A 27,700-nucleotide genomic window follows, 5' to 3' on the forward strand; every position below is an offset into this window, starting at 1 on the left:
CCATCCCATCTGTCTGTCTGTCTGCATTCTTGTCTTTCTTTCTGTTCTCTTTTCCCTTTTGGTCTCCATTTCTAGGCACCGAGTAGGGAGGATGCTTTGCTTCCCAGTCGTGCCAGCGTCTGGGCTCCTGGACTGAGAACCTGCAGCCCCGCTGCCGCCAGCAGAAGGACAGGGAGGCTCAGGTCCTCACACGGGAGGAGGGGTGAGTGTCCCAGAGCAAACCCAGGGTCTTAGAGTGGCAGCCGGCTTGACGTGATTGGCTGAGTGACCTTGACCGAGGGCCTTTACCTGGCTTCAGGGTCCTGGTCCATAATAATTCCTCCAGGGCTGCGTGGATCAGTATTGATGAGCACTGCAGCGAAATGTCCTATTGCACGGGTGCTCCTGGCATGGGGGGCAGGGTTGACACCCCAAACCCACACTTACGTTGGCCTTGGACCCCGTGTCCGGCTGTGTATCTTACTGAGTTTTTGTTTTTGTTTTTTTTGTACTGGGATTTAACCCAATGGCACTTTACCCCTGACCACATCCCCAGCCCTTTTTATTTTATTTTATTTTTGAGACAGGGTCTCGTTAAGTTGCTGAGGCTGGCCTTGAACTTGGATCTTCTGCCTCAGCCTCCCAATTGCTGGGATTACGGGAGTGTGCCACAGCCCCCGACTTTCCTTACTGAGTTTTAACAACTCTATGTTACCAGGCCCACTTTACGGCAAAGAAAACCTAGCCCAGGGCCCCGTGGCTAAGGGAGGATCTTGGGGGAGCATGGCAGAAGGCCTAAATCTGTAGAGGGGCATTGGGGAGGGTGTTCAGATGACAGGAGATGGGAAAAGCAGCAGTTTGTCACCAGTGGGGAAATCCTGGATGCTAGATTCTAGCCAACAGCTAGAGTCAGCAGCTGGGCTGCTGCTGACAAATGGGAGGAGTTTGGGTTTTCCCCTAGCTAGTTCTCTGAGGTCAGGAAGTTCATCCTGCTATCCACCCTCAGTTCCTACAGCTGTATCCCACACGTCAGTCCGGGCTGTAGGTGTAAAGGAGAGAATAGAGGTCAGGTCTGTCCCTTCCTCCATCTGGGTCTCCGGGGCCTTCCTTTAGGGGCTGCAGTAGGATGCCAGAAACGGGCCCCTCAGAGAAGTGGAGCCACCAGTATCTGCCAAGACTTTCTTTTGAATTCAGTCTCCTCCACTTCTTTCTGTCCCAGGCCTGGCCTCACCCTCTCCCTTTTGGACTCGGCCTTCTCTCCCCTTCCCTGGACTCCACTCTGTCCCACCCATGCAGAGCTGGCCTGCCTCTCCCCAGCTAGCAGCCCTTCCGTGGCTCCCTGTCCCCCTCAAGAGCAAAATCCCAGCCTCTGATCTGGCCCTGGCCCCTGGGCCTTGTCACCGTCATCCCCAGGTGAGCTCGTCCCTCCCAGCTGCGGCTCCCCCTCTCTGTCCTGCTCCCAGGGCCTGGACCTATTGGGCCCCAAGTCATGACTCCAGGAGGAGACTGGAGCTGAGTGGAACTGTCACTTTGATATCCCCAACTTTGTCTCCAGCCTTGAACAGAACGGGCGCCTCCAGGTGGGATTAGGGACTGAGCGAAGGCCCAAGCCCCTCCCTGGGCAGTGGCAGGTCAGGGGAGTGGGGTGGCAACTGTGGGGTCTCTGAGGACCCCAGGTCTTGTGCCAAGGTCCTGCCATCCCCTCAGAGCTGGGACAGGAAAATCTGGTTACCCTGAGCCGTGTCCTGGCCTCCTGCCTGCACACTCATCCCTAGTTCAGTTCCTGGAAACTGGGACAGGACGGGAAGGGACAGGGGAGGGAGCAGCTGGCCTGGGAGGCAGGCAGCGAGGGCCTGGAGGCCAAAGGCCCGGGGCTGGGGACTGGGAGGGGGGCTTGACTGCCAAGGGGTGGACTCCTCTCCTGGAGGTCGGGCTGGGTGCATCCCAAAGGGGATCAGAGGCCATGGCATGAACCTGGGAGGCCGGGTCTCTGTTTCCCCAAGGCCCGGGTTCAAGTCTGCTCTGGGCTCTCTGCCCTGGTGTGTGCATGTGGTCTGCGGGTGGGAGGCGCTCTCCTCACCTGCTCTCACCTGGTCTGGCTGCAGGGAGCGGGTGACAGGTGCCTCTGTAGCCGGCTCTGTGGCAGCTCAGTAGTCCTCCAGGTCGCCTCTTCATTCAGGCCAAATAACCTTCCGGAGCCTTCCTGCACTAGTGGCCAGAAAGCCCCACCCAGGGTGCACCTGGCTCCAAGAGCAGGTGTGGCTGGTTGCGGGAGGGAGGTGAGCCCAGGAGCCTGAGTCTTCGGGGTGCGGGCCAGGAAGGCGTGGAGGAGTGGAGGAGTCCAGGTCACGCTCTTCCAGCCCAGTGCTCTCCGAGAACTGAAGAGAGCAACGCCACACACACAGCACCAACCCGTTCAATCTTCCTGACAATTCCATGGGGAAACCAAAGCACAGAGACCTAAAGTAACTTGCCCAAGGTCACACAGTAGAAGCTGGGATTTGAAACTACGGGGCTAGGTCTTGGAAAATCCCTGGCAACTAGAGACTCTTCTCAGTCTCCCTGATTTTAAAAACTACTCCTGGGAAATCACCATTCAGCATCCACAGTGACACCAAGAAACAGGAACTGCGGTATCACTGTCTACGGCTGCCAAAGTCAGGTGCAAGATTAATGAGGACGGTTACTGGGGAGGGGTGAGGCTCTGCCAGAGGCCCCCACCGTCCTAACACCGAATGAGGGACCGTGGCCACTCTAGGCCCCTAAGTGAAGCAGGAGGTTCATGGATCAGCTATGAATCTCCTTAAAGGAAAAAGGGGGGAAAAGCTGAAATCAAATCAAGCTTCCTGCTGCATCCATCGAGTTTCAGAAAACAAGAGAATCAAGTGACAATGGACACCACGAGGATGAGTCGCCACGTCCAGAACGGGGGCCGCCACAGGGCAAATGTCCTGGGCTCCCAGGGAGCTGCTGCCACGGGAAAAGAAACAGGCAGCCGCGCGGAGTGGACAGGGACACTCCCCCGCGACTGTCCCCTCTGCACGTCTGCTGTGGGGTTTAGGCGATTCTTCATTAATGTCACCTGATGCTTTGGTATCACCTGACAACCAATGGGACGACTGAAAGCCTCCCTCCGTTTCCCAAAATGCCCTGGGGACAGCACCCTCTGCCTCCAGAATGAGGATGCTGTCCCTACCCTTGCTGGCCTGGTGAAGGGTGTGCTGGTAGTCCAGCCAGCTCTCTGGAGAAAAAGAGCATTTCTGTCACTTCCCAGTTCACTGTGTCCTCAGATGTGCCGCCATGACACGTTTCATGCATTCAGTGGGTGTTTAATCAAGCTACGTGCTGCTTTCCGTTGGGGACAGGGGTAGGGCACCTCTGACTTCAAGGAAGTAGTTCCCATCCTGTTCTGCTTCCTGTTGTCCCTTCTGTTGAGAGGGAGGGAGGGGAGGGGTGGGGGACAGGGAGAGAGCAGGTGGGGGCTTGTCACCGTCTGCTTTAGAACTTGCGGCCCTGAAGGAATTCCGTCAGTTAAATTTGTGCAATTCATATGGCCTTTCGTGACTTTGCAGAAGTCCACCTGCCACCTGGCCTGAGAGGAATGAAGTGCTGACCCGTGTCCCATGTGGATGAACCCCGAAAACGTGACAAGTGGACGAAGCCAAGAGTTTCAGTCAGATTTTCCGTCGCTGTGACTAAAAGGCCTGACAAGAATGGTTTTTAGGAGGAAGAGTTTCTTTGGGGCTCCTGGCGTCAGAGGTCTGAGTGGATGGCTGGCTCCATTGCTCTGAGCCCACAGTGAGGCAGGACGTCATGGCAGACGAGTGTAGTGAAGGGAGGCAGCTCAGGACAAGGCCACCAGGAAGGGGTGAGAAGAGAAAGGGAGAGTGTGCCCCTAGAGACCCACCTCCTCCAGCCACACCCCACCTGCCTGCGGCCACCACCCAGTGAGTCCACTCAAGTGGACAGATGCACTGGACGGGTTAGGCGTCTCAACTTTATCATCTCACCTCTGAACTTTCTTGCATTGCCTCCCACATGAGCTTTTGGGGGACACCTCATATCTAAACCATAACACCAGACCAAACCTCTTGCAGTCTCTGCGGATTTGCCCTGCCGGACACATCTGGCCAGGCACTGTTCTAATGCTTAGGGAGGCACCGTCCCTGCCCCAAATCACGGGCTGATGAGCGTAGGAGCCTGAGGCGGCCAGGAGGATTAACCACGGCCTGGCACACCAGCCACCGCCGCCGGGGCGGAGTGGACTAAGGAGATTTACCCTCCAGGTGATGAGGAGGGGCCTCAAGGGTCATGAGGCCTGTGGTGAGCGTGTGCCCGGCATGCACCAAGGCCCTGGGCTCCACCCCAGCACCGAGGAAAAGAAAAAGGAGGAAAAAATTCTTGTGATAAGTCTGAAAATCTCGTGAGCGTCCTGCTGAGTTTGGGGAGGAAACGCAGCCAGTGAACCCCGCCTCCCCAGCTCTTCCAGTTCCAGTTCCAGCTGAACTCAACATCAGGGTGAAGGGGGCCAGAGGGAGATGTACACCACCGTCCACTTCCGGTTGGGCTCAACCCCTGGAATGAGCCGTGGCCCTCAGACTCCTGCTGGGGTGGTTCAGTTCTCTGCCACCTTAGTGGGCTCTGAGATTCTCAGCTACTCAGACTTCAGAAGCAGGGGTTCTGTTGCTAGGTCACTCCGGGGCCACAGCCACGTAGCTCCTGGCAGCTTCCCGGGTCCACTCTCTGCTTGACTCCCTGACAGAACCCAGGCCTGGGGCCAAGGCCAAGGGAAAATTTAGTCTCTCACCTGTGTCTCTATGTGCGGAGCTGAGGATGGAGCCCGGGCCTCACACTGCACCAGCCCTCTGGGGGGGGTCTCAACGTTCAGCTGCCAGACATGACACTCTATCCACTCCCCAGGGCTCCTGTACAACAGGGCGACACAAACTGGGTGCCTGGGAACAGCAGGAAGCATTCCTCATACAGTTCTTGATGCCAGAAGTCCACCCCTGCCCCTGTCAACCTGTGGCATTTGCCCCTTTGTGTGTCTGGGTGGCCCCTGGTCCTAATGGACCAAGGCCCCTTTACTCCAGCATGACCTTGTCTCGACTACTACATTGGCCATGACCCTATTTCCAATTTAGGTCACACTGTCTGAGGTAGTAGAGGTTAGGACTCCAACACAGGAATGTCGGGGTGGGGTGCACAGTTCAGCCCGTGACCCGCACGTATTGTGGGTTCAGTGCCATCTGAGGAGCTGGGCGTGGTGGCTTGGGGAACCTACGTGGCACCTATCCTGCTGGCTTCCTTCCTGCCCCTCTGCCGAGGGACAGGAGTGGTTTCTTGGCGCTGGCCAGCTTCTGCTTTGGAACTTGCAAATGAGGTGAGGAGCTCAGTAAATATTTGTCAAATGAAGAAATGCAACTTATGATTGGCAGCTTGCCAACTTCTATGGGCTTTTATAAAAGAGAAGCTGTGGCCGTCCTCATCTGAGCAACACCCAACATGCGGGGAACAGAGTGGGGCCCTTCGTGTCCAGATCACACAGAGCTGAGTGCCACGTGACAAGTGACATGCCCAGCCCACAGTAGCCAGCATGGGACCTGCTCTGTCCCACTCCCTCCTGGCAGAGGCCCTCAGAAAGGGCCCAAGACAAGGAGGCTGCACGACGGGGCTCCCAGATCTTCACCCACATCACCCCCAGGATGCCGAGGAAAGACCAGAGCAGGGAAGTGGCACCTGACTCCCTGCCCCAGAACGTCCCCAGCTCCATTTGTGTCAAGGTGAGTCTGCAAGAAATGCCATGTGTCTGCATCACTCTCAGTGAGCCGACACAGATCATCCCAGTGATTTCAGTGTCCCAGTAAAAATGTCAACGTGGGAATTTTGTGAGATAAGGATCCACGTAGAAGGAACACTCAGACTGGGCCACCTGGGCTGAGCTCCCCACAGTATGGTGTCAACAGCATGGGTTGGATCGCGGGCCAGCGAGGTAGCACAGCTCCAGAGGGCCAGTGACCGCGGGAAGTGGTGACCATCCCTGGGAGACCAAATAACCTAACCCTGTTGTCCCTCCTTGCCCCACTTCTGGACAGGACTCTGCTGACCCAACACAACAGGTGGCCATAGGGCCACAGGTGCCATCGATTGGGCTCTAGGAATGCGGCAAGGTGGAGGAAGTGGAGGAGTCAGCAGGGGGTGGCACATGGGCGTCTACTTGGGGGGGGGAATCTGGGCACAGCCCTCACCCAGGGGTCAAGACCCCAGATTCCTGTTCCCTCCTGCTGGAGTCTCTCCACAAGGGTGATGTGAGGAAGATCCTGGTTGCTGAGGGCCAGTCCTGAGAGGATGAAGGGAAAAGGGAAGGGGACCCTAGGGAACCAGCTAGGAATCACAGAAGACCACCATATGGCTGGATTGTATCCCCACAAAATCTCAAGCCCCAGCCCCTAGAACCTTAGCATGGGGTCATGGGATGTAATTAAATGAGGTTGCTATGGTGGGCTCTGATCCAGCCTGGTGTCCCCATAAGAAACCAGATGAGGACACACACCCACAGGGCAGATCATGTGAAGACACAGCAGGAGACATGTGAAGACAACACAGGCGAGGAGGGAGGCCTGAACAGATCCTGCCTTGGGCCTGGGAGGAGCTGCCCTGCTCGCCCTCCACCTGGACTTCTGTCCGCCATGACTATAAGACAATCGGTATCTGTGGCTTGAGCTGGGGTGTGCTGAGTCACCAAGCTCCAGGACCCCACCTCCACTTGGGGGATACAGGCCCTGGTGCAGTCCCCTCCCATGTGGAGGCGGAGCTGCTGTCTAGAGTGATAGATGGGGCAGGGGTGACAGTACATCCTCTGAGGCTAGGTCACCAAGGCCTCTGTAGCTTCCTGGCTCTGGAGGAACTGGCTGCACATTGCAAGGACACTCAAGTGGCTGGCAGAGGTCATGTCCAGGACCAGCACCAACCCTCCAGCCACGGGAGCAGATCCCTGGCCCAGCTAACACTGGAGGGCCATCTCCTGGCTGCCTGACACAGCCGCACAGCTCGGCCCCCGAGACTGCGAGAGAGCAAGTGTTGTCCGTGTCTTAAGCACCAGGTCTCCGGGTGTTTTGCCACATGGCAGGGGAGAGCTGGCAGAGACCTGCCGTGCCCAAGCCACTTTATAGCCAACGCCACACCTTGACCGCCCTGTCAAGGACGGAAGGAAGGAGCCAGGCCCAAGATGACTCCGAGAAGGCACATTAGCACTCCATGGGGACGAGGGGTTGGGCTCTGGAAGTGAGCCCAAGAATGGTGAGTCAAACAGCAGGAGCCCTGGAGACAGTGTCATGCAGGAAAGAGAGTGACAGAGAGGGTCCCTAAACCAGGGCACCTACACCTGGTAGGAATTTTAAGTGAATGCAAATGATTTTGTTATGATTTTTAAAATACCCATAAAGGAGCATTACACCAATAACATTCTGGCATCTCCATGTTTTAAAATACACTGAACTTATGTACAACTATAATGCACCAATATAAGTATGGGAAAAAAGTAAAAATAAAATTCCTATTAAAAAACAACAACACTGAATACAGGAAAACCAGCTGTGTAGTCACCTAACCCCACTTCTGTCTGTGCTATGGTTGGAATGTCCCCACCAAGACTCTGGGTGGCAAGTTACTCCTTATTGTGAGGGAGGAGAGTGGGGAATTCAAGCTTGCTATGAGCCTGGGGGTGGGACCTTTGGAAGGCAATCGAGGTAAGAGGTCACAGGACAAAGGGCCAATCCCAGGGGACCGTGGCTTCACAAAAGGGCAGACCTGAGCCAGGACCTTCAGTCCTGCCATGTCATGACCCAGCTGCAAGCAGTTGCCAGCACTATATTATAGGCCTTCGGGCCTCGAGAACCTGCCTTCTTTATAATCTTCCCAGTCTATGACCCTCAGTTACAGCAATGGAAGACAGGCCTGGGCAGGCCACGCTGGGATTGCTCAGAGTGGCAGTGAGGTCCCAGGGGCTTAGGCAGAGCAGGGGTGAGGCATCTGTTGCCAGTCACCGTGTCTGTAGGCAGCTGCTGAGATGGCCGTGGTCTAGTCTCCATAGCCCTTTGGGGTCAGGCTGTCACCCATGGCAATGTGCACCCCGTGTCTTTGTGGCCGGGGCTGCCAAGGTGAGGCATTCTCGCCCTGGATCGGCCGCCCTGCAAGGGAACAGCCTCCCCACTGAGGACACCTCCAAGACCCAGTACTGCATCCTGCCATCCCTTGCATTCCATCATGGGAAGGCCCACGGATGCAAAGCCTTGAGTTCCTGGAGCTCCAGGGCAGGAATGGCCTCCACGGAACGCCCTAGGATCTGATATGGAACATGGGGACTCCATGCTACCAGTGCTGCAACAAAGTAAGGTTCCGTGTGAGAGCGCTCCAGGCACTAGTCAGGCACATACCTGGTGAGTGGGTGTGATCCACTGGCCCTCAGCAACCAGGACCTTCCCATACCCACACATCCCACGATTCATAAGCAAGAGCCCTACATGAACTTGTGGATTCTCATGTGTTACTGCTAAGTTCTGCCTGCGTTCATCTTCAAGGTGCCACACTAAGGCACAGAAAGATGAAGACATTTGTCCAAGGTCACTCAGCTATGAAGTAGAAAAGGCAAATTCAAATACCACGTGGACTCCAACATTCTGAATTGCAATCTCCCCCACAACTCACCCCAGAGGCCCAGGCAGGGAGGGGTAAGCAGGCCTAGAGGCTGCTCTGCTGGGCCTGTCTGAGGTCGGCAGCAATGCCCACCCATTCTGGCAGGAAAGCTGCCTGTGGCTTAAAGACCATATGGAAGGGGGAGTTGGGCAGGGTGAAGTTGGCCAAGTAGACAGTGTCCCCACCTGTAAGATAGGCAGCCCAGATCCCGAAGGTGCCCACGGTGATGATGCTGTGGTTGCACTGTGTGAGCAGCGCAAAGTCCTTAGCGGGGGAGCCTTGAAGGCCATTGCCAGCAAACACCACGTCTCCACGAGAGCTGTCGATGCTCTGCCGGCACCAGGCCATGTCGTCACTGGTGACCACGAAGAGTGGGGAACGGTAGCGGGCTCGGAACCAGTCCAGGGCCTGCTGCAGGTAGCCTCTGTCGGCCAGCACGCCCTTCCACACCTGCGGCATGACACGAATGTAGTCCCCCCTGCGCACGTGCACCCCCACAAAGGTCATCCGCCAGGCCTGCGAGGCCTGCAGGGCCTGGAGGAACTGCTGGGCCTCCTCGCGCAGGTGCTCGTGCAGGCTGAACTCCTGCAGGATCTCCTGGCGCAGGTGGTGGTAGAAGGTCCAGGAGCAGGGGTAGCCCATGAGGCGGACGTAGCGCCCTGGGATGTGGCGGTACTGCTCCTCCATCCAGTCATTGAGGTGGTAGTTCTGCCACAGGACGCTCTGGGCCGTGACACTGTGCAGGACGGGCAGCGTGATCCTGAAGATGGGGGCCAGCATGCTGTGCATCTGCGCGGGGACGTAGGCGGGCCGCCCATTGAGCTTGGCGAGGGCATACAGTGTGGCGTACTGGCCCATCTGGTTCCCCAGGCGGCCTTTGGAGTTGATAGTGAACATGCCCTCCTGGGGGTGGTGTCTGGGGACCACAACCACCTGGGCTGAATATGCCCAGGGGGCAGGTACCAGAGCCAGGCGCCGGTGGCAGTGGAAGATGGTGGACACCACAAAGACAACAAAAAGGAAGTAGAAGGTGGAGAGGGATGGGCAGGTGGCTCCAAACCCCTTGGCTGCAGGGAGAGAGAGGACAAGAATCAGAAGGGGCAGATGGGGTGCAAGCCACGCTCACTGCTTCCAGTTCAGGATCCCCAGGCATCGGCAGTCTGAAGCGCCATGCGCAGGCCTGACAGCACAAATAGGGCATCCTCCCGCAAGCGCAGGCCCCGCCCAGGCCCTTACCAGCATCACACCTGACTGGCCAAGTTCCTGTACCTCTTAAGCTTTTCTCACCTATTAGGGTGAGTAGGTCCACCATTTGGAAATACTTATATCCAGCCGTATTTTACCTGCAGTTGCAGCTAGTTCTATGGTCCAACCTGATGGCACAACCTCATGGAGTTGCATGAGAATTGAATGTGATACAGTGGTTCTCTCATTTTACACAGATTTGACTACTCAAGGTCAAATGTGGTCTGAAAATATTGAAAGGGAAATTCCAGAAATAAGCAATTCAGCTGGACAAGGTGGAACACACTGCTAATCCCTGCAACTTGGAAGGCTGAGGCAGGAGGATCTCAAGTTCAAAGCTGGACTCGGCAACTTTGCAAGGTCCTGTCTCAAAATAAAAAATAAGAAGGGATGGGGATGTGGCTCCATGGATAAGCACCCCTGGGTTCAGTCCCTAGCATAAAAAAAAAAAAAAATCAATTTATAAACTTTAGATTTCATGATGAACCTTTCACCGTCCCACTCTGCCAAGTTGTTCCCTCTGTCCTGCGTGTTCACACTGAGAGGCTCCCCACCTGTCAGTCACCAGGAACTGCCTGTCAGCATCCCAGCACCTGTGTTCAAGTCACACTTATTTCACTACATAATGGCTCCGAAGTGCAAGAACAGTGGTGCCGACAGTTCAGATACACCAAAGAGAAGCCACAGAAGGCTTCCTTTAAAGGAACAAGTGTAAGTAAGTACAATAAGGCAGCTAATAGGGAGAGACAGGTCACATTCTCCTCTTGTGTCCGTGTACTGTTATAACTGTCCTACTTGTTAGCTATGGCTGCTCATCTCTTACTGTGCCAAATTTAGAAAACTCAAGCTTCCTCACAGGCATCTATGTACACGCAAAAAAAACAGTACATTTAGGGTTGGGCACACCTGTGGTTTCGGCATCCACTGGGGAACTGGGAATGTAGCCCGCTCCCTGGTCCAGCCAGCCAGAGGACTTCTGTGCCTTTGTAATGTACTTCAGTGCCCAGCACACAGAAAAACTCGTACATGTTGTAAAATAAATACTTCCAGACAACCTACTACATGCCAGGCACCGTGCTAGAGGCAGAGAAGCAAACAGAACCAAGGAGACGAATCCTTGCTCCACCATCTTAGCGCAGTGTGCCCCAGTGGTTGAGCACAGGCAGTTCACTGGCAGGCTCAGCCCCCTGCTAGCCAGCAGCCCTGAGTGCAGCTAGGTTCTGACCTCCTGGGCCTCAGTCTTCTCCTTATATAACATGGGACTAGCCAAGGCACCCACAGTGCTAAGTGCCAAGTGTTTCCTGTTGCTATTAGCAGGTGTGAGGGTTTTGAGCTGCCTGAACAGTCCTGATTCCCATTGGATCTGGATAGCTCTTGCCTGCCTCACCCAGTGAAATATGGCAAAAGTACCACAGTGCTGGTTTCTGGCCCAGGACCTGAGGGACTAGCAACTGCCACCTCCTTCCTCCAGAATATAGTTAGCTTTTAAATGTAGATTTGCAGGGCTGGGGATGTGGCTCAAGCGGTAGCGCGCTCGCCTGAAATGCATGTGGTCCGGGTTCGATCCTCAGCACCACATACAAAGATGTTGTGTCTGCCGAAAAACTAACTAACTAAATAAATATTAAAATTCTCTCTCTCTTAAAAAAAAAAAAAATAAATGTAGATTTGCAGTAAGCAACACTCTTCTTTTTTTGGTAATCACTTTACTGAGATGTAATCACATACCACACAATTCACCCATTTAAAGTGTATAATTTTCGGGGCTGGGGATGTGGCTCAAGCGGTAGCGCGCTCGCCTGGCATGCGTGCGGCCCGGGTTCAATCCTCAGCACCACATACAAACAAAGATGTTGTGTCGGCCGAAAACTAAAAATAAATAAATAAATATGGAAAAAAAAATAAATAAATAAAGTGTATAATTTTGTTTACAGCAGCTCAATTCACAGTAGCTAAATTGTGGAACCAACTTAGGTGCCCTTCAATAGATAAATGAATAAAGAAACTGTGGTACATATACACAATGGAATATTACTCAGCCTTAATGAAGAATGAAATAATGGCATTTGCAGGTAAATGGATAGAGCTGGAGAGTATCTTTTTAAAAATATTTATTTATTTTTTTACGTATAGATGGACACAACACAATGCCTTTATTTTTACGTGGTGCTGATCGAACCCGGGTCCCGCCCATGCTAGGCGAGCGCTCCACCATTGAGCCACAATCCCAGCCCCTGGAGAGTATCTTGCTAAGGGAATAAGCCAATCCCAAAGAACCAAAGGCCAATGTGAATGTTGATCCATAATGTTGCCAACATGTGAGATGTGAATGTTGATCCATAATTGGAGGGTGGGGCAAATGAAGAATGGAGAAACTTTGGATTGGGCAGAGGGAGTGAGGGGAGGGGAGGGGGTATGGGGGGGAAGATGGTAGAATGAAATGAACATTATTACCCATTACTCTATATACAAATGGTATGACTCTGCATCATGTACAACCAGAGAAACGAAGTTGTGCTCCATTTGTATAAAATGAGTTGAAATGCATTCTGCTGTCATGCACAATTAGAATAATAATAAAATAAAGTGTATAATTTTGCTTTATACAGTAGTGCATGCCTATAATCCCAGCTTTTCTGAAGGCTGAGGCAGGAGGATTGCAAGTTAGAGACCAGCCTCAGCAACTTAGCAAGACCCATCTCACAGTAAAAAATTTAAAAGGCTGGGGTAGAGCATCCTGGGTTCAATCCCCAGTACTACCCCCCCCCAAAAAAAAGTGCACAATTTCACAGCTTTCAGTATATTTGCTAATTTTTAAAATACCTACATCAGGGGCTGGGGATGTGGCTCAAGTGGTAGCGTGCTTGCCTGGCATGCTCGGAGCGCTGGGTTCCATCCTCAGCACCACATAAAAATAAAATAAAGATGTTGTGTCCATCGAAAAACTAAAATCACTAGCAAATCAATAAAACTTTGTTGAAAAAAAATATCTACATCATCCCCAAAAGAAACCCTACACCTTTAACCACCTCACTTCCACCCTCCTTCCTGCCTTCCCCTCCAACTAAGGTGCTTTGGATTTTCTCTTTTCCTGTCTCTGTGGATTTGCCAATTCTGGGCTTCACGTAACGAAAGCGTAGGCCACGCATGGTCTGTGTCTGGAGTCCTCCACTTGGTGCCCTCGAGCTCTGCAGGCCCACCTAGGTGGCATGTGTCAGTGCTTCACTACTCTGTGATGGCTAAGAACGTGCCGGCTCTGAGGGCCCTGTCTCGCCTGCTCATTCTCAGCTGGTGGGCACTCCGGTCGCTGTCCCGTATGTCCATGAGGCTCCTGTGTGAGCTCTGCGTGTGTGGTCTTCATGTCCCTCAGGTATCTGCCTGGCAGTGGCACTGCTGGGCTACCGAGTCACTGTGGTCAGTCATTTGGCCTTCAGGTCCTGCCCTGGCTCCACTAGGCTTGACTGGGCTCTGTGACCGTGGCTCCCTGTCCCTCTGAAGGGATAAATGACCCCTCCTCAGGGGCTGTGCTACCTCTCTCCAGGGCTCCCACCACAGTCTTCACTCCCAGCTCCACTTATTCTCTCCCCTCATTCACTCTTCTGACCAGCTCTGGAGTTCCTCAGGCTGCCTCCGTTCTCAACCTCCTATATGCAAGGGTGCCTTCCTTTATTAGTCTGACCCCTTTGGGAAATCTGAACATTGCTGGCCCTCTTTGAATGCCTCACGTTTAATATGGCTCCCCAAAGAGGTCAGTAAGCTCTTACAAGAGACATGACCCCTTCTTCCCTCTACACACACACACACACACACAGAGAGAGAGAGAGAGAGAGAGAGAGAGAGAGAGAGAGAGATGCACAAGAAATGCTTTGTTGGCTGCTTCAGTTTCCAAAAAGCAAATTAAATCTGAGCCCCTTTTCTCTGAGCTGGTGAAAATTCCGTCACATCTGTTTCTTTCTTTCTTTCTTTTTTTAATAGGATCCTTATCTTATTTATTTATTTTTAGAGAGAGAGAGAAAATTTTAATATTTATTTTTTAGTTTTCGGCAGACACAACATCTTTGTTTGTATGTGGTGCTAAGGATCGAACCCAGGCCGCACGCATGCCAGGTGAGCACACTACCGCTTGAGCCACATCCCCAGCCCACGTCCCATCTGTTTCTATACCACCCGCCCAACTCAAGGTTCTGCCACTGAGAGAAGCTAATGCTGCTGCAGCCAGGCCCCAGGTGAGTCCCAGGCTGGCACCAGCAGAGAGGGGACCAGAGCCTGGGCCAATCGGGAGGAGACACTGACTCAGGACCAGTGTGCATCCTCCAGGGCCACCTCATGGTGTGTGGCCAGAGTAGCCCCATGGCCTCGTGCTCAGAAAGGCTCCCTGGTGGAGTCTGACATCCTGCTGCTGCATCTTGAAGTTCTTTGTAAATGCTGGTCAGGCGCCAAGTGGACAACATGCTGCTGGGGCCCTCCAACCCCGTTGCTTGCCCTGAGGGGGCCCTCTGAGCACCATCTACTGGGATCTCCTACGCTCCCCCTCATGGCTGTTTGTCAGTCTCAACAACCAGGACACCCCCCCACACACATTAGCCTGCTGTCCTGCTCCCTATGTCAGTGGAGGGTGGCAGAGAACCACCTGAGCCATCTGGTGTCAACACCTGCCCTGAACTGACTGCACCTATTTGCAGACGACCCTCTTCTGAGCTCAACACTAATACCATGTCTGATAACAAGACAACCCAGATCCACTGTGGGTGTCACACAGGGCGTGGTCTGGACACTCGCAGTAGGGCCAAAGGGGTGAAGGTCCCAAAGGGAGCACCCCAGTCTTTCAGCTGGGGGATGTTTCCTGGGCTCTGGAGGCTTCTAGACCACCCCCTCCTCCTCCTGCCTTGCAGGAGCCTTCAGGGCTTCTAATGGCCTGGGGCACTGCGGCTATTAAGAACAAAGGAGGAAGGAGGAGACTCACCGGGAGGAGAGCTTAGGGACCTTTTGTCCTACAAGGAAAACTAAGGTGGCCTGAGCCTCCGGAGTCCTCTCTAGCAGCAGGACTCCCTCTGCACCAGCACTGCCGGGCTGCAGGGCTCCTTCAGACCTCAACCCAAATGTCCCCTTGTTGTCCCACTGAAACCTATAGAACCCCCACCACCCCAGCAACCACCCCCTGCTTGCTGGCTTCTCCTCTCACCCCACCCCTCTTCCTTGATGGAACCCAGAGGCTGGGGGACTCTACCACTGAGCCACATACCCAGCCCTTTTTATTTTGAAACAGGGTCTCATTAGGTTGCCCAGACCGGCCTCCAATACTCCCTCTCTTGCCTCAGCTTCCGGAGTCGCTGGGATCACAGGTGGCCTTGCTAGGCCCGGTCCCCTGGCCTGCCTTTGCTCTGAAGCACTTGATACCCTCTAGGAGTTTATAGGAAGAAAGTGCTCAAAAGAAAGTGCCTTTTGTCTCTAGGTGGCCTCTCCAGGGCCAGCTCCCAGAGGTACTGTTCACTGCCGGTCCTGCTGTGGGCAGCAGGAGGAGCGTGATCAGGACTCCTTGATCAGCTAGTCATGACTCTTGCAATATGCCACTCTGTCACTCACGCATCCCTTGCCCAGGTTCCACAAGTCCCCCTCTGACAGGGTCTCTTGGCCCCAATAGGATATGGATTTTTCTTGAAGCTAACCCCTCCTCATAGCTTTAGGAATTAACACCCATCTTTTAAATCTGATGTCCCTGCCCTTGCTCCTCCTGGAATATGTACCTGAGGGTCACCCAGAACCAGAATCATGGTTGCACCCCACCCCAGATCAGCATGGTGCAGGGAGTACCCTGATCCCTGTCAGGCACAGCCCCGCTGAGCCACAACAAATGCCAGGGTCCTCAAGGCCAAGGAGCAGCCAATGCTGAGCACCATCCTGGGACTGGAGGCCTCTGCTTTCCCCAGAGGGAAGCTAGAAAACTTTATTTTTCTAGTCACCACCATTCACATGGGTGATTCAACATTTGCACAAGAATCTAAAAACAAAAGCGGCTGGGGATCAAGGCCCCCTGTTGCTGGGGTGCCTTTGAGCCCTGCCCCCGGTGCTCCCCACTTTCTCCCAGGCCCCAGAACCCACAGGCCTGAGGTGCTCTGCTTCTCCACTGCTCTCCCCGCCCTCCCACCCCAGGCATTGAGTTCTCTGAGTTTCCCTGCAGCTGACCTGATCCTTCCAAGAACAGATTTTTAGGACTTGAAAGCAACTGACCTCAACGCTTTGTTAGCCCACAGCCGACACCAGGTTCCTGCGAGGATGAGGAGGGGGTGGCTGGGGTCAGCAGAACTCCCCATGGCCAATGCCCCACCTCAGCATGAACAGCCCATAGGTCAGCCCTCCCAAATTGCAGCCGTGGCACCACACAGCTGAGCCACGCCCTGGGGAGTTGGTAGGCTGGGGCAAGTGGGAGTGGACCCAGGACCCCAGCCACCCATCCTACCTGCCTGGAGGCTCCTCCACCCACCTGCCTGGGGCCGCCCAGCTGTGGGCCCACCAGGGGCAGCGGTTCTCTGGTCCCACATGGTCTCCGGTGGTGTGGCTGGCAGGGGTCCCTGTGGGGAGAGTGTGGCTGTGGTTGGCGAGGGGACTAGGGCGGCGGGGGTGGGAGCGGTGGTGTAGGATTCTGCGGGCTCTGCTCAAAGCTCCCGCCCAGAACCCCCACGAGCCTGGCCTGAGCACAGCTACTCGTCACTCCTTCCTGAGAGCCCACCGCGGCCAGCCGAGCTCCTGCAAAGGCAGCGCAGTGGGGACCGACTACAGGACGCTCTTCTTGTTGCAGGTTTGGCTGACTACAGGGCTTGAGGCTGGGATGGGGTGCACACCAAGGGAGGGAAGCCTGGGTCCTCATAGACCCCACTACCCAAGCCAGGCAACTGCTGGTCTTCTGGGATCCCATTGGACCTACCTGCTCCTGAAGGGTGGGGGTGGGCTACAGGCCCCGAGGGGTAAATGTGGGGATGTGATAGCAGGCACCACGCGGGCAGGGGCTGGTTTCTGTGTCCCAGGAGCACCAGGGTACCCACACCCTGGTTCCCCAGGTGCTAAGGGCCAGAAGGCAGGACTCCCTGAACCACCCAGCAAAGGGGATGTTCTCACACGGGGTGAGAAGGGGGTGAGGGTTCCTTAACAAGGCTGGGGCCCAGGGGCCCAGTGAACTGCCACAAGAGCAAAATGGCACCAGGCTCAATGGGGACAGTGTCGGTAGTCCGGGGCAGGGGAGGCAGGTCCGCATGGCAACAGCAGTGTGGACTACGCAGCTTCCCACCAAGGGTGCCCCAGAGACCCCAGCCCGGGTGCCAGCTTGGGTGTGGATTCAGAGCCAGGCAGGAACCCAAGAAAGATCCCTACTCCGAGTGGGCTGCTCCCCGGGCGCTGGTGTTTGCGAGAGAAGGGAAGGGCCAGTTGAGGGCTGAGTCCTTCCCAGCTCCTGCCTTGCCCTGGGGTCTGTCTGGATTTCTGCTCCCTAAGGGGGATCTGGCATCTGGCACCCTCCTCTCCCACCCTCCTGCTTGTCTCTGCTCCCTCATTACCCACCACCCCCAACATCTGCTCCCCCATCTGCTCCAGGGACCTGAGGACGGGTGGAGAATGTGGGGACTCTGATTCCTGGGCCCCGCTGAGGCCTAGAGTGGCTGGTGGGATGAGATGATCAGAAAGTACCAGAAATCTAACCTCAGAATCCCACTCCAGGTACTCCAGGGAACTCAAGCATCTGCCTTCCCAGCCCCACAGGATTCTGCAGTCCCAAGCTTCAGCCCCAGAGAGATCCTGGCTGCCACCCACCCCTAGGCCACCAGCCTGCCCTTCGCTCTTCTATGGCTTTGCACTGGGGTGGCTGAGAAAGGGTTAAGGAGCTGGGGGTGGGTGGCAGGGAGGCCTGTGTTTGGTGATAATCCCCTCCGTGCCCAGGGTGTGGAGAACAAGGTTAGGGCCCCACATGGGAAAGGGCCTCCCTCTGATCCCTGTGGGCTGGGGCCTCAGCCGGCTTCAGATCCCCCCACCCCTGCTGCTTCTGATCCCCTGCAGGGGGGTGGGGCACCTCCAGCTCTGCCCACCCCCACCCCAGGCCTGTGGGCTGTCTGCTGTCCATGGCTGTCCCAGAGTGTCACCTGCTTGCCCCTTTGGCCCCCAGGATCTCCCACTTTCCTGTGAACTCTGGGTGCCCAGCCCTGTCCTATCTCTGCCTCCTGCGTCTGGACCTTCCCGTAGGTCTCTCCACCCACCTCTGTCTCTGCTTCTGTCTTTTCTCTGTTTCTTTGTCTCTGAGTCCTCGTGTCTCTCTCTCTCTCTCTCTCTGCTTTCCCCAGCCCTGTTCCCCTGTGTCTCTCCTTAGTCCCTCTCTGGGTTTCCGCATCTGTGGCCTCTGCTGGTCCACCCCTCACCCACTCCCCAGAGGCCCTGCTCTTTCGACACTGACGGATAACTCTGGGGTGTTAAGCTACGGATTAGTTCAGGCAAAATTCTCGATTTTGCTTGCGTTCTTTCCCCTCTGGGTTATGTAAACAGTGACTCTCCCCAGATGGAACTATTTTCCTCGCTTCAAAGCAGTTGGGGAGGGGATTTGGGTAGGGCTGGGGTGGAATGCTGGGGTTCCCCAGGGCACCTTGGGGAGCAGGGTGGAGGCTGATGGCTGAGGTCCCACCCAGCCACCTCTCCTCCTAGGTGCTGGCTCTACTGGGATCATGCCTGTGACCTTTGCCCTCTTGTTCCTCCTAAGCCGGGCAACCTCGGACCCATGCTATGATCCAGGGGGACGCCCTCGCTTCTGCCTTCCACCAGTGACCCAGCTGGCAGGTGGCATAGCAGCCTCCTGCCCCCAGTCCTGTACCCTTTCCCCAGGGACTAGTCCTGGCCCTGGGGCCACCTGCAATGGCAGTCTGACCCTGGACTTGGATGGCCCCTTCCTCCTGACGTCTGTCAGCCTGCGCTTCTGCACCCCAGGACCCCCAGCCCTAGTTCTGTCTGCGGCCTGGGCTGCAGGGGGTCCCTGGAGGCCTCTGTGGCGCAGACCTGCCTGGCCTGGGGCTTTGGGGGGTCCTGAGAGGGTCATCTTTCGCTCCCCACCAGGCCCTAAGGCCAGGGTGGTGGCCAGCCACCTCCGTGTGGAGTTTGGAGGCCGAGCAGGGCTGGCAGCAGCTGGCGTGAGAGGCCGCTGCCAGTGCCATGGCCATGCGGCCCGCTGTGCTGCCCGTGCCCGGCCTCCACGCTGCCGCTGCCGCCACCACACCACCGGCCCAGGGTGCGAGAGCTGCCGCCCATCCCACCGAGACTGGCCCTGGAGGCCTGCCACGCCCCGGCACCCCCACCCCTGCCTGCGTGAGTCCTGGGGCCCCCTCGCAACTTGTTGGTCCTGTGTCCCCAAGGGCACAGGATGCTCTCATCCGTCCCTGGCTGGGTGCAGGTGCTCAGGTAGCAGACTGGGCAGCGGGACATTTCCTGACTCCAGCCAACCTCACAACAATCACGAAACACATGCCAGCTCGGCGCGGCATCAAGCCCATTTCTAGATGAGCAGGCTGAGGCTGGAGGTTGGGAGTCCTTTGCACAAAGACACACAGCTACCATGAGTGGCAGAACCAGGACCTGAGCTCAGGAAGTCCAGGGCCTCAGCTCCCGCTTGTCAAACTCCCACTGGGTGCTGTCACCTGAGTGCTCTAGGGTGGCAGACAGAAGCCCAGTCTCGGCAGCCCAGATTGCCTGGGTGTGAAACCCAGCTCCTCTGCTTACCAGCTGGGTGACCTCGGGCAAGTGACTTAACATCTCTGTCTCAGTTCGTTCCCTCCCCTGAAAAGTGGGAATAGTAACAGTGCTTCCTTAAGGTGGAAGTGGAAATCCAGTGAACTGACACACAAAAGCCTCCAGAGCAGAGTCCAGGCCACACCTGGCAGAAGGAAAGCTTCCTGAGCACCTGCCATGTTACCATTCCCCGGCAAAGGAAGGAGAGCCCCAAGGGGACAGACAGGTCACTTGATTTCAAGTCTGAGTGCCAGCAAGGAGCAGGGCTGAGACCCTTCACAGGGAGTCACACCTTCCTAGAAGCTACCACACACTGGGCCACCAGCCGATAATTACCCCCAGCTTCTCCTTGATGCCCATTCCCTTCAGGTGCTCCCAGGTTGCAGCTTCTAAGGTCAAGGCCCCTCCTCAGAGACCTGGTCAGCTCCTTCCCACCCCACTGTGACCCTGGGTAGAGCCCAGTCCCCTACCCCCATGCGTGGGACATACTGTACCAGCAGATCATCCTAGTGGCCTCAGCTCCCAACCCTCTTCTGCCCCTACTAGCGACTTCCCTGGGGCCAGGAGGCCACCACGTTCCAGTTCTCTGCTCCCCACTGCACTAGGGCCTCCATCTGGCAGCCCCACCAGGCCTCTGGAGCAGCCAAGTCTGACCTGCTCCATCAGCCTCCCTCAGGGAAGTGAGCAAGGGAGATTCACATGTCCTAAGGGCGGGACAGGCTTCATTCTGGGCCTGGGAGCTGGGAGGTTGTCCCTCCGAATGGCCACTCAGGCTGGGTAGGGCACTGCCCTCCAAACTTGGGTGAGAGATTGACAGTGCTGTGGTGTGGGGTGGGTGGACAGGTGAGGCTAACTCCTGGGGCTGAGCAGCAGCTTTACAGACATGGATGGCATGCAGACTCCCACTCCCCAGGTCTGAGTTTCCTGGGTGGCAGGGTGCAAGGTGAAGTGATTCCCCTCAAATCAGATAATCTGAGTGGCACTGACACCTCTCATGTACACCCAAACCCTGGGAGACAGAGGTGGAGATCCCCACTAGACAGGGAGCAAACCAAGGCTCAGAGCAAGTCGTTTCTCAGAGAACACACAGCCAGCTCTGCACCACAGCTCCTGAACTCCCAGGCACCTGACAGAGCAGGCCTCTCAACCCCCTTAAACCCAGGTAACTTCAAGGATGGTCTAGGCACCTCCTGCCTCAACAGCACACTCTGGGCACTCACCAGAAATACAGATCTTTAGCCCAGCAGCTGTCCAGAGAGTGGGCCCTGGATTTATATTGTTTTCTTAAAATGGGGCCCTGGTAATTCCTAAAGAAGTAAGGCTTAAGGGCTACTGCCTTCAAAAACCCGATAAATGCCACCAGCAAAACAGACTGTCCTCAGATGAGCCACATGGAAGCACCCAAGTGTGGTTGCTAAGAACACAGCCTCTGAAGCCAGGATGCCTGGGTTCAAATCCTGCCTCTGACTACCACCCAGCTGTGCTACCTTGGGGCAGTGACTTCACCTTTCTGTGTCTGTTTTCCTATCTGCAAATTGGGGATGATGATAGTGGTAGCTTCACAGCCCTTTGGGGATGAAATACATCTATCACTTAGCACCTGGCATCTGACATGCGGAAGCACTCATCAGCAAGTACTTGCTCTGCGCCAGCCCCGAGTTAAGCACTTTCTATCTGCTTTATCTCATGTAAGCCTCATGAAATAAACACTACAAATGCCATTCTGCAGCCGAGGAAACCAAGCTCTGGAACACAATCAGAGGCAGACAGCGTCTGAGCTCACTGCCCACCCAGAGCTGCCCTTCCTCTTTTAGCACCACAGTTTCACAGTGCCACTTGAGAAGTCCCCAGGTCCCCTCCTGCTCACCCACTTCTGGACCAATATCCCATTTCAGAATGAGAATGAAGATGCTCTGGGACCCAGGCTCACCCAGAAGCTCCAGGCTGCGTCTTTTACATCATACCCTCACTTTTTTCCTTTCCTGAGGGCAGGGCAGTGGGGAGAGGGCTGGAAACAGAGAGCCTGGCCCTCATGTGCCCTCCCCCACTCGCTCTAGCCTGCTCCTGCAACCAGCACGCTCGCCGCTGCCGGTTCAACTCTGAGCTGTTCAGGCTGTCTGGTGGCCGGAGTGGGGGTGTATGTGAACGGTGCCGCCACCACACAGCTGGGCGACACTGCCACTACTGCCAGCCAGGGTTCTGGAGGGATCCCAGCCAGCCTATCACCAGCCGAAAGGCCTGCAGGGGTGAGTGTGGCCAGGCCCAGAGGGCAAGGATGCAGTGCCTGGACTCCTGGGTCTGAGGGAGGAAGGGCTGGGACCTGGACTCCTGGGTCTTGGGGAGGAGGGGCATGCAGATTTGGTAAGGAGCATCTGCGTCCCAGGTACCCCATGTCCCCAGTTCCTTTCCACATGTAGCCTGCCAGTGCCACCCCATTGGGGCAACAGGAGGCACCTGCAACCAGACCAGTGGGCAGTGCTCCTGCAAGTTAGGGGTCACAGGCCTGACGTGCAGTCGCTGTGGTCCTGGCTACCAGCAGAGCCGCTCCCCTCGGATGCCCTGCCAGCGTGAGTCCTGAGGGGCAGGGCCACAAGTCCTGAATGGGGAGGGGAGGAGACAGTCCAGATCTCAGTGGATGAATGTGGAGGGACAAGTGACCTTAGGAAATGGGAACCAGGGGCTGGAGACTAAACTCTGAGCCTTAGGGATACAGTCCTGAAATTCCAGATTCTTTAGTCTTAGGGAGAAGGGGTTAGGGCCCTGAACTTCTGGTCCTAAAAGAAGAAGGGGTAGGGGTCCAGACTCCTAGGTCCTGGGAGAAGAGAGCAAGAGATGCTTGAAATCCTTGGGGAGCGTGGCTAAGAGGTTAAATTAAATTTCTCCTTTGGTCTCCCAGGAATTCCAGAAGCAACAACCATCTTTGCTACTACACCTGGTGCTTCCAGCTCTGGTAAGGCAGGCTGGCACAGAGATCCCCAGGCAGTAAGAGGGGTAAGGGATGGACTGATTGGGACCCAGAGTCACCAGGGGTGTGGGCACGCCGGCTGTCAATCAAGATGGACTGAGGATGGGTGGTGCAGAAGGTTGTGGCCCAGGCCTCAGAAGCCTGACCCTCCCCAGACCCTCAGTGTCAAAACTACTGCAATATTTCGGATACCAGAGTACACATGAGCCTTCAGAGGTACTGCCAGCAGGACTATGGTGAGTGCTGGGGGGAAAGGGGGCCATGGCTGTCCAGATGACCTGACAACTGCCTTCAGGCAGCACCCTCTCTGGCCTTCAATTTCCTCATCTTAAATGGAAGGGGCACTGAATTCTAAGGCCCTTCCCAATCCAGGATCTGATGGGACATGAATGGGGGGAGGAACAGTGAGGAAGGGTCTTCACTACCTTCTTGTGTCTCCTCTTCTCCTGGGTACTTGGGCTTGCAGAGTTTCACCCGCCTCTTCAGCCTGACATCTCTGAGGGGTAGAAGGCAAGAGGAACTGGTTGAGTGAAAGGGCCCCTGCTCTGTTCTGCCTATCTCAGACCCCTTCCCTTTCTCTTCAGGGTCCCAGATAGCTAAGCTTTTGCTGGGTCCCCACAAAAGCCCACCTCTTGGTTCACTAATTTATTAGCCCACACTAGTCCCAAGACCCTGGGGCTGATGACCTCAGGTAACAGGTACAGACACGCAGGAGTTCAGCTCAGCCCACAAATCCAGAACAACCCCTTCTATCTCCCCCGGTATAGAGGATCCAGGATTTCTCCACCCTCAAGATCATGCTCTGGCCACTAGTGTCCTAGGCCTGAAGAAGGTTCTGATGGGTTCACCTGGGCCTTTTCCTCCCCTCTTACAGGGATCTCCTGCCCCACAGACCCAGCCCTCAGCACTGTCCGACCTCATACTTGCCCAAATTACAACTAATGTGATCTCAACCCTCAGATTTCAGGGACTAACTTCACCCTTTTATCTACTCAAATTCATCCCAGAGTCCTTTCCCTGGCAACACCCCTCTTGCACAAGGGCTTCTCTCCTGATACCTTCTAATCCTACTGCATTAAATACCCTGGAACTGCTGCTTTGTCCCGAGCCCCACCTACTGTAGGTGTCCCCATCCACTCTCCCTTCAATATAAGTCCTAGATCTGCTGCCTCTAATATGACCCCCAAAGCCTGACCCAACACACCCCAGGCTCCCAGCCAGGAATCCTTTCCCTATCTGGCCTCCCCTTTGTTGGGCAGCACACAGCCTCGCCCTTCCCAACCTTAATCTTGGAATCCACCTTGTAAACCCTAACCCGCTCCCTTCTGATCTCTCCCCCGCTCCTGGACTGTATCTCCTGGGGCAGGCCTGACCCTCACTACTCAGGGCCACTTCCAGTTCTCTCACCTTCAAAGGGTCAAGGTCTCTCTCCCACGATCCAGGAAGGCCACCCCCGCCCGGGGCCCACCCTACCAGGCTGATCCCGCTGCACCACCCACGCCTGACACCTCCCTCCCCGCAGTTCTGCACGCTCAGGTGCTGGCGTTGGAGATGGCCGGCCCTGCATGGCGACGGCTGGCCGTGCGGGTGCTGGCCGTGTACAAGCAGCGGGCGCGGCCTGTGCACTTTTCTCTCTTCCTGAGACACACTTCCTCAGTAACCGCAAGCTACTTCCACAGTCTTCCATTAATCAGGTTACCTGACGGCTTCGCATATGAAAGTTTATTTCTTGCTCATGTACTTGTCCAATGTCCGTTGGCAAGGGGTGGTTTTTCAGTCACTCAGGGACCCAGATGAGAGTCATGCACCATGGTGTGTCATCAGTTGCATCCCGTGGTACACCCCTCCCCCCGCATCATGTGGCAACCAGAGGAAGCACTGAATTGTCCCACAGGAGCAGTAAGTGCTTTGGCCTGGGAACATTTTCCAGTCTTCCACTCGCAGCCCAGCGAAAAAGATTACTTGCGTGAGTCCCTCAATTGCCTGAAGGTGGGAAGTGAACTTCTCTTATGTGCCCAGAAAGGGACAAGTGGTGGGCTTATTTTTTATTGCTGTCATACAAATTACAAATTGAACAGCTGAAACAACACAAATTTCTTCATCTAACAGTCCTACCAATTTGAAGTCCCATGCGGGTTTCACTGGGCTAAAATCAAGGCATTGTCAAGGCTGCATTCTGTAGTCAACAAATATATGAAAAAATGTTCAACATCACTAGCAATTAGAGAAATGAAAATTAAAACTACATTGAGATTCCATCTCACTCCAGTCAGAATGACAATTATCAAGAATACAAGTAACAAAGCTGGGGATTTAACTTAGTTGGTAGAGTACTTGCCTCGCATGCACAAGGCCCTGGGTTCAATCCCCTGCCCCCCCACCAAAGAAAAAAATACAAGTAACGATAAATGTTGGCAAGGATGTGGGGGGAAAGGTGCCTTCATACATTGCTGGTGGGGTTGCAAATTGATGCAATCACTCTATAAAGCAGTTTGGAGACTCCTCAGAAAACTTGAAATAGAACCACTATATAACCCAGTTTCCCACTCCCTGGTATACCCAAAGGACTTAAAATTCTGCGTACTATAGTGATGCGGCCACATAGATAGTCATAGCAGCTCAATGCACAATAGAGAGGCTATGGAACAAATCTAGGTGCCCTTCAACAGATGAATGTACAAAGAAAATGTGGTATATATACACAATGGAATATTACTCAGCCATACAAGAAAAATGAAATTATGGCATTTGTCAGTAAATGGATGGAACTGGAAACTATTGTGTTAGTGAAATAAGCAATCCCCAGAAAGACAAAGGCTAGGTGTTCTCTCTGATATGTGGATGCTGACTCAGTAGAAGGGAGGAGTGGAAGTTCACTAGATTGAATGGCGGGGGGGGGATGGGAAAAACAGCAGAATGAACTGGACATCACTTTCCTATGTTCATATATGAATTCACGACCAGGGTAACTCCACATCATGTACAACCACAAGAATGGGAAGTTATACTCCACATATACATGATATGTCAAAATATACCTTACTGTCATGTATAACTAAAACAATAAATTAAGAAATGCTTAAGAAAACCCCCAAACCCCTGCATTCTGGATCTTCTGGTGGGAAGCTGCTGCCTTTCCATTCCCAGCTTCTAGAGCCACCCACATTCCTTGGCTTGTAGCCCCTTCTTCCGTCTTCAAAGCCAGCATGNGACGCCTGGGTGCCCGGCGCCGACCTGGCCTGCGGCTGCCTGCGCCTACAGCCCGGCACTGACTACCTGCTGCTGGGCAGCGCGGCTGGAAACCCGGACCCCGGGCGCCTCGTCCTAGATCGCTACGGCCTCGCACTGCCCTGGAGGCCGCGCTGGGCCCGGCCGCTGAGGCGGCTACAGCAGGAGGAGCGTGCTGGGGGCTGCCGCGGCCTGGAGCCTCCCTCACCCAACCCTAGGCCTTAACACTAACCAGGGCGCGCGAGGCGTCGACGCCCAGCAATGCGGAACCTGCCACGCAGCCTTCCTCAGCCGCGCGCGTCCTGAGAGAACCAATCAGAAGCCACGGAGCGCCTTACGTCACCGGCACGCGCCAGCAACGCGCAGGCGCAAGAGACTTTCACCGGAAGGCGCCTGAGCGGGATTTTGGTCCCGTGGCCCTTCGTTTGACTTGTGACACAAGCAGTTAATCACCCACAATAAAGTCTCAAATCTTGAGGAATTTCGTCCTCAGAGCCCAGATCTGTACTGGGAGAGTCTCTAGGGGCAAATGAAGACGGTCTTGAGGAATCTGCCCAGCTGAAGTTATCCCCGGGCTCCCTGAGACAAAGTGGCCAATCCAGTGAAAGAACTCCTGTGGCGTCACTGGGTGCTTAAGGACAGGCCCAAAGAAGGGCGTGTCTGGAAAAGGCGGGAAATTTAACTTCCTTAAAAGGGACCATGGTTCCCAATTTCCAGAAAGTTACAGATTTAGTAATTTTTCATTTCTGAGGGACCTCTGGATAGTCTCTGAGGAAGGAATAAGAGGACTTTGAGTGAATGTCTGAAGAAGGTTCTGATGGGTTCATGGGCTTCAAGTGCAGCCTGGACCCTTTCCTGAGAGGCGGCCAATTGAGAGCTGCAGAGTAATTCGACATCACTTGGTGCTAAGCAGAATTTTATCCCTGCCCAATAGTGGGGCACCTACAGGCCACAGGGGTGGGGCCAAAAAGTCAGGAAGCAAAGTACTAAGGGATGGAAGGTTGTCATGGCCTAGCACCTTCCCTGACACTCAGACCTAATCCCTGCACTCACAAGCAGGTGTCTTCAAATCTGAATGACCTTTTCTGCAGAGTCACTGAGGAGGTACTTGGAGGGAGTCTTAGGGATTTGAACCTGGAAAATAACATTTTCCTTCCATGAGACAAAAATGAGGCTCTCAGCAAATGGGAAGTAGGACAGGTCATGTCACACGGTGCTAGGCTGCTAGTCCTCCAGGGAACCTGGGTTTGCTCCTGGTGATGCTAGAAGAAATAGGAAATAGCCTCCAGGGGATAACTATTTTTTGAGTTCCAAGCCACCAATGAAAATCCCCTTTGGAGGGGACCTTACCTCTGGCTTCCAGTTAGACCCAGGATGGGGGTATCTCTGAAGCTGAAGTCTTAGGGAGATATTATAAGAAAAGTTTCAGGAAAACTGTATAAATCTCTTCTGTTTGCCCTTTTCATTGTCTTTTGAAGCCAATTCAATTGGGAATTCACCCACCATTCCATGTTCAGTTCCAAACCCACCAGCAAGTCCCATCCGCTCCTTCAAGATTCATGTCCAGAATTCAACCATTTTTACCACCTCCATTGCTACCACCTTGGTTCAAGCCAACATCACTGCTCCCTCACAGCTACCCCTTAGAGTCTTCTTCATGCAGAAGCAGAATGACCACTTTAAAAGGCGAATCCAGAAGAATCTCTCTGCATAGCAGTCAGATCGTATCACTCCTATGCCCAACAATCAAATCCAAAGTCCTTGCCTGCCTTATAAGGCCCTATACGATCTACCCCTGCCGTGTCACTGACTTCACCTCCTCCAACTCTTCCTCAT

The 27,700-nt window shown here is 54.7% G+C and overlaps 2 protein-coding genes across 3 annotated transcripts in view; one reads left to right on the forward strand and one right to left on the reverse strand.

Annotated features, from left to right (window-relative positions):
• Positions 1-3,669: 3,669 nt before the first annotated feature.
• The window catches only part of LOC107151718 (galactoside 2-alpha-L-fucosyltransferase SEC1-like), a 35,694-nt gene continuing 11,663 nt past the window's right edge, over positions 3,670-27,700 (reverse strand). The window contains exons 1-4 of one of the 2 annotated variants that reach the window (XM_048790601.1): positions 24,336-24,545; positions 23,062-23,132; positions 16,376-16,487; positions 3,670-9,740 (exon numbers count right to left, since the gene is read on the reverse strand). In XM_048790601.1, coding sequence (XP_048646558.1) covers positions 8,719-9,740; positions 16,376-16,457 — 1,104 coding nt within the window. In that variant the 5' untranslated portion in view covers positions 16,458-16,487; positions 23,062-23,132; positions 24,336-24,545 and the 3' untranslated portion in view covers positions 3,670-8,718. Of the gene's footprint in view, positions 9,741-16,375; positions 16,488-23,061; positions 23,133-24,335; positions 24,546-27,700 lie in introns of those variants that run through there. The other variant, XM_048790603.1, reaches the window with a different exon arrangement.
• On the forward strand, positions 18,331-26,319 carry Ntn5 (netrin 5). The gene is made up of 7 exons (XM_015497098.2): positions 18,331-19,251; positions 21,729-21,917; positions 22,089-22,238; positions 22,568-22,621; positions 22,792-22,872; positions 24,159-24,261; positions 25,834-26,319. The coding sequence occupies exons 1-7, from the start codon at positions 18,618-18,620 to the stop codon at positions 26,087-26,089; spliced, it is 1,467 nt and encodes a 488-aa protein (XP_015352584.1). The 5' UTR covers positions 18,331-18,617; the 3' UTR covers positions 26,090-26,319.

The sequence above is a fragment of the Marmota marmota genome, unplaced genomic scaffold (assembly GCF_001458135.2).
Source record: "Marmota marmota marmota unplaced genomic scaffold, marMar, whole genome shotgun sequence".
Lineage (NCBI taxonomy): Eukaryota > Metazoa > Chordata > Mammalia > Rodentia > Sciuridae > Marmota > Marmota marmota.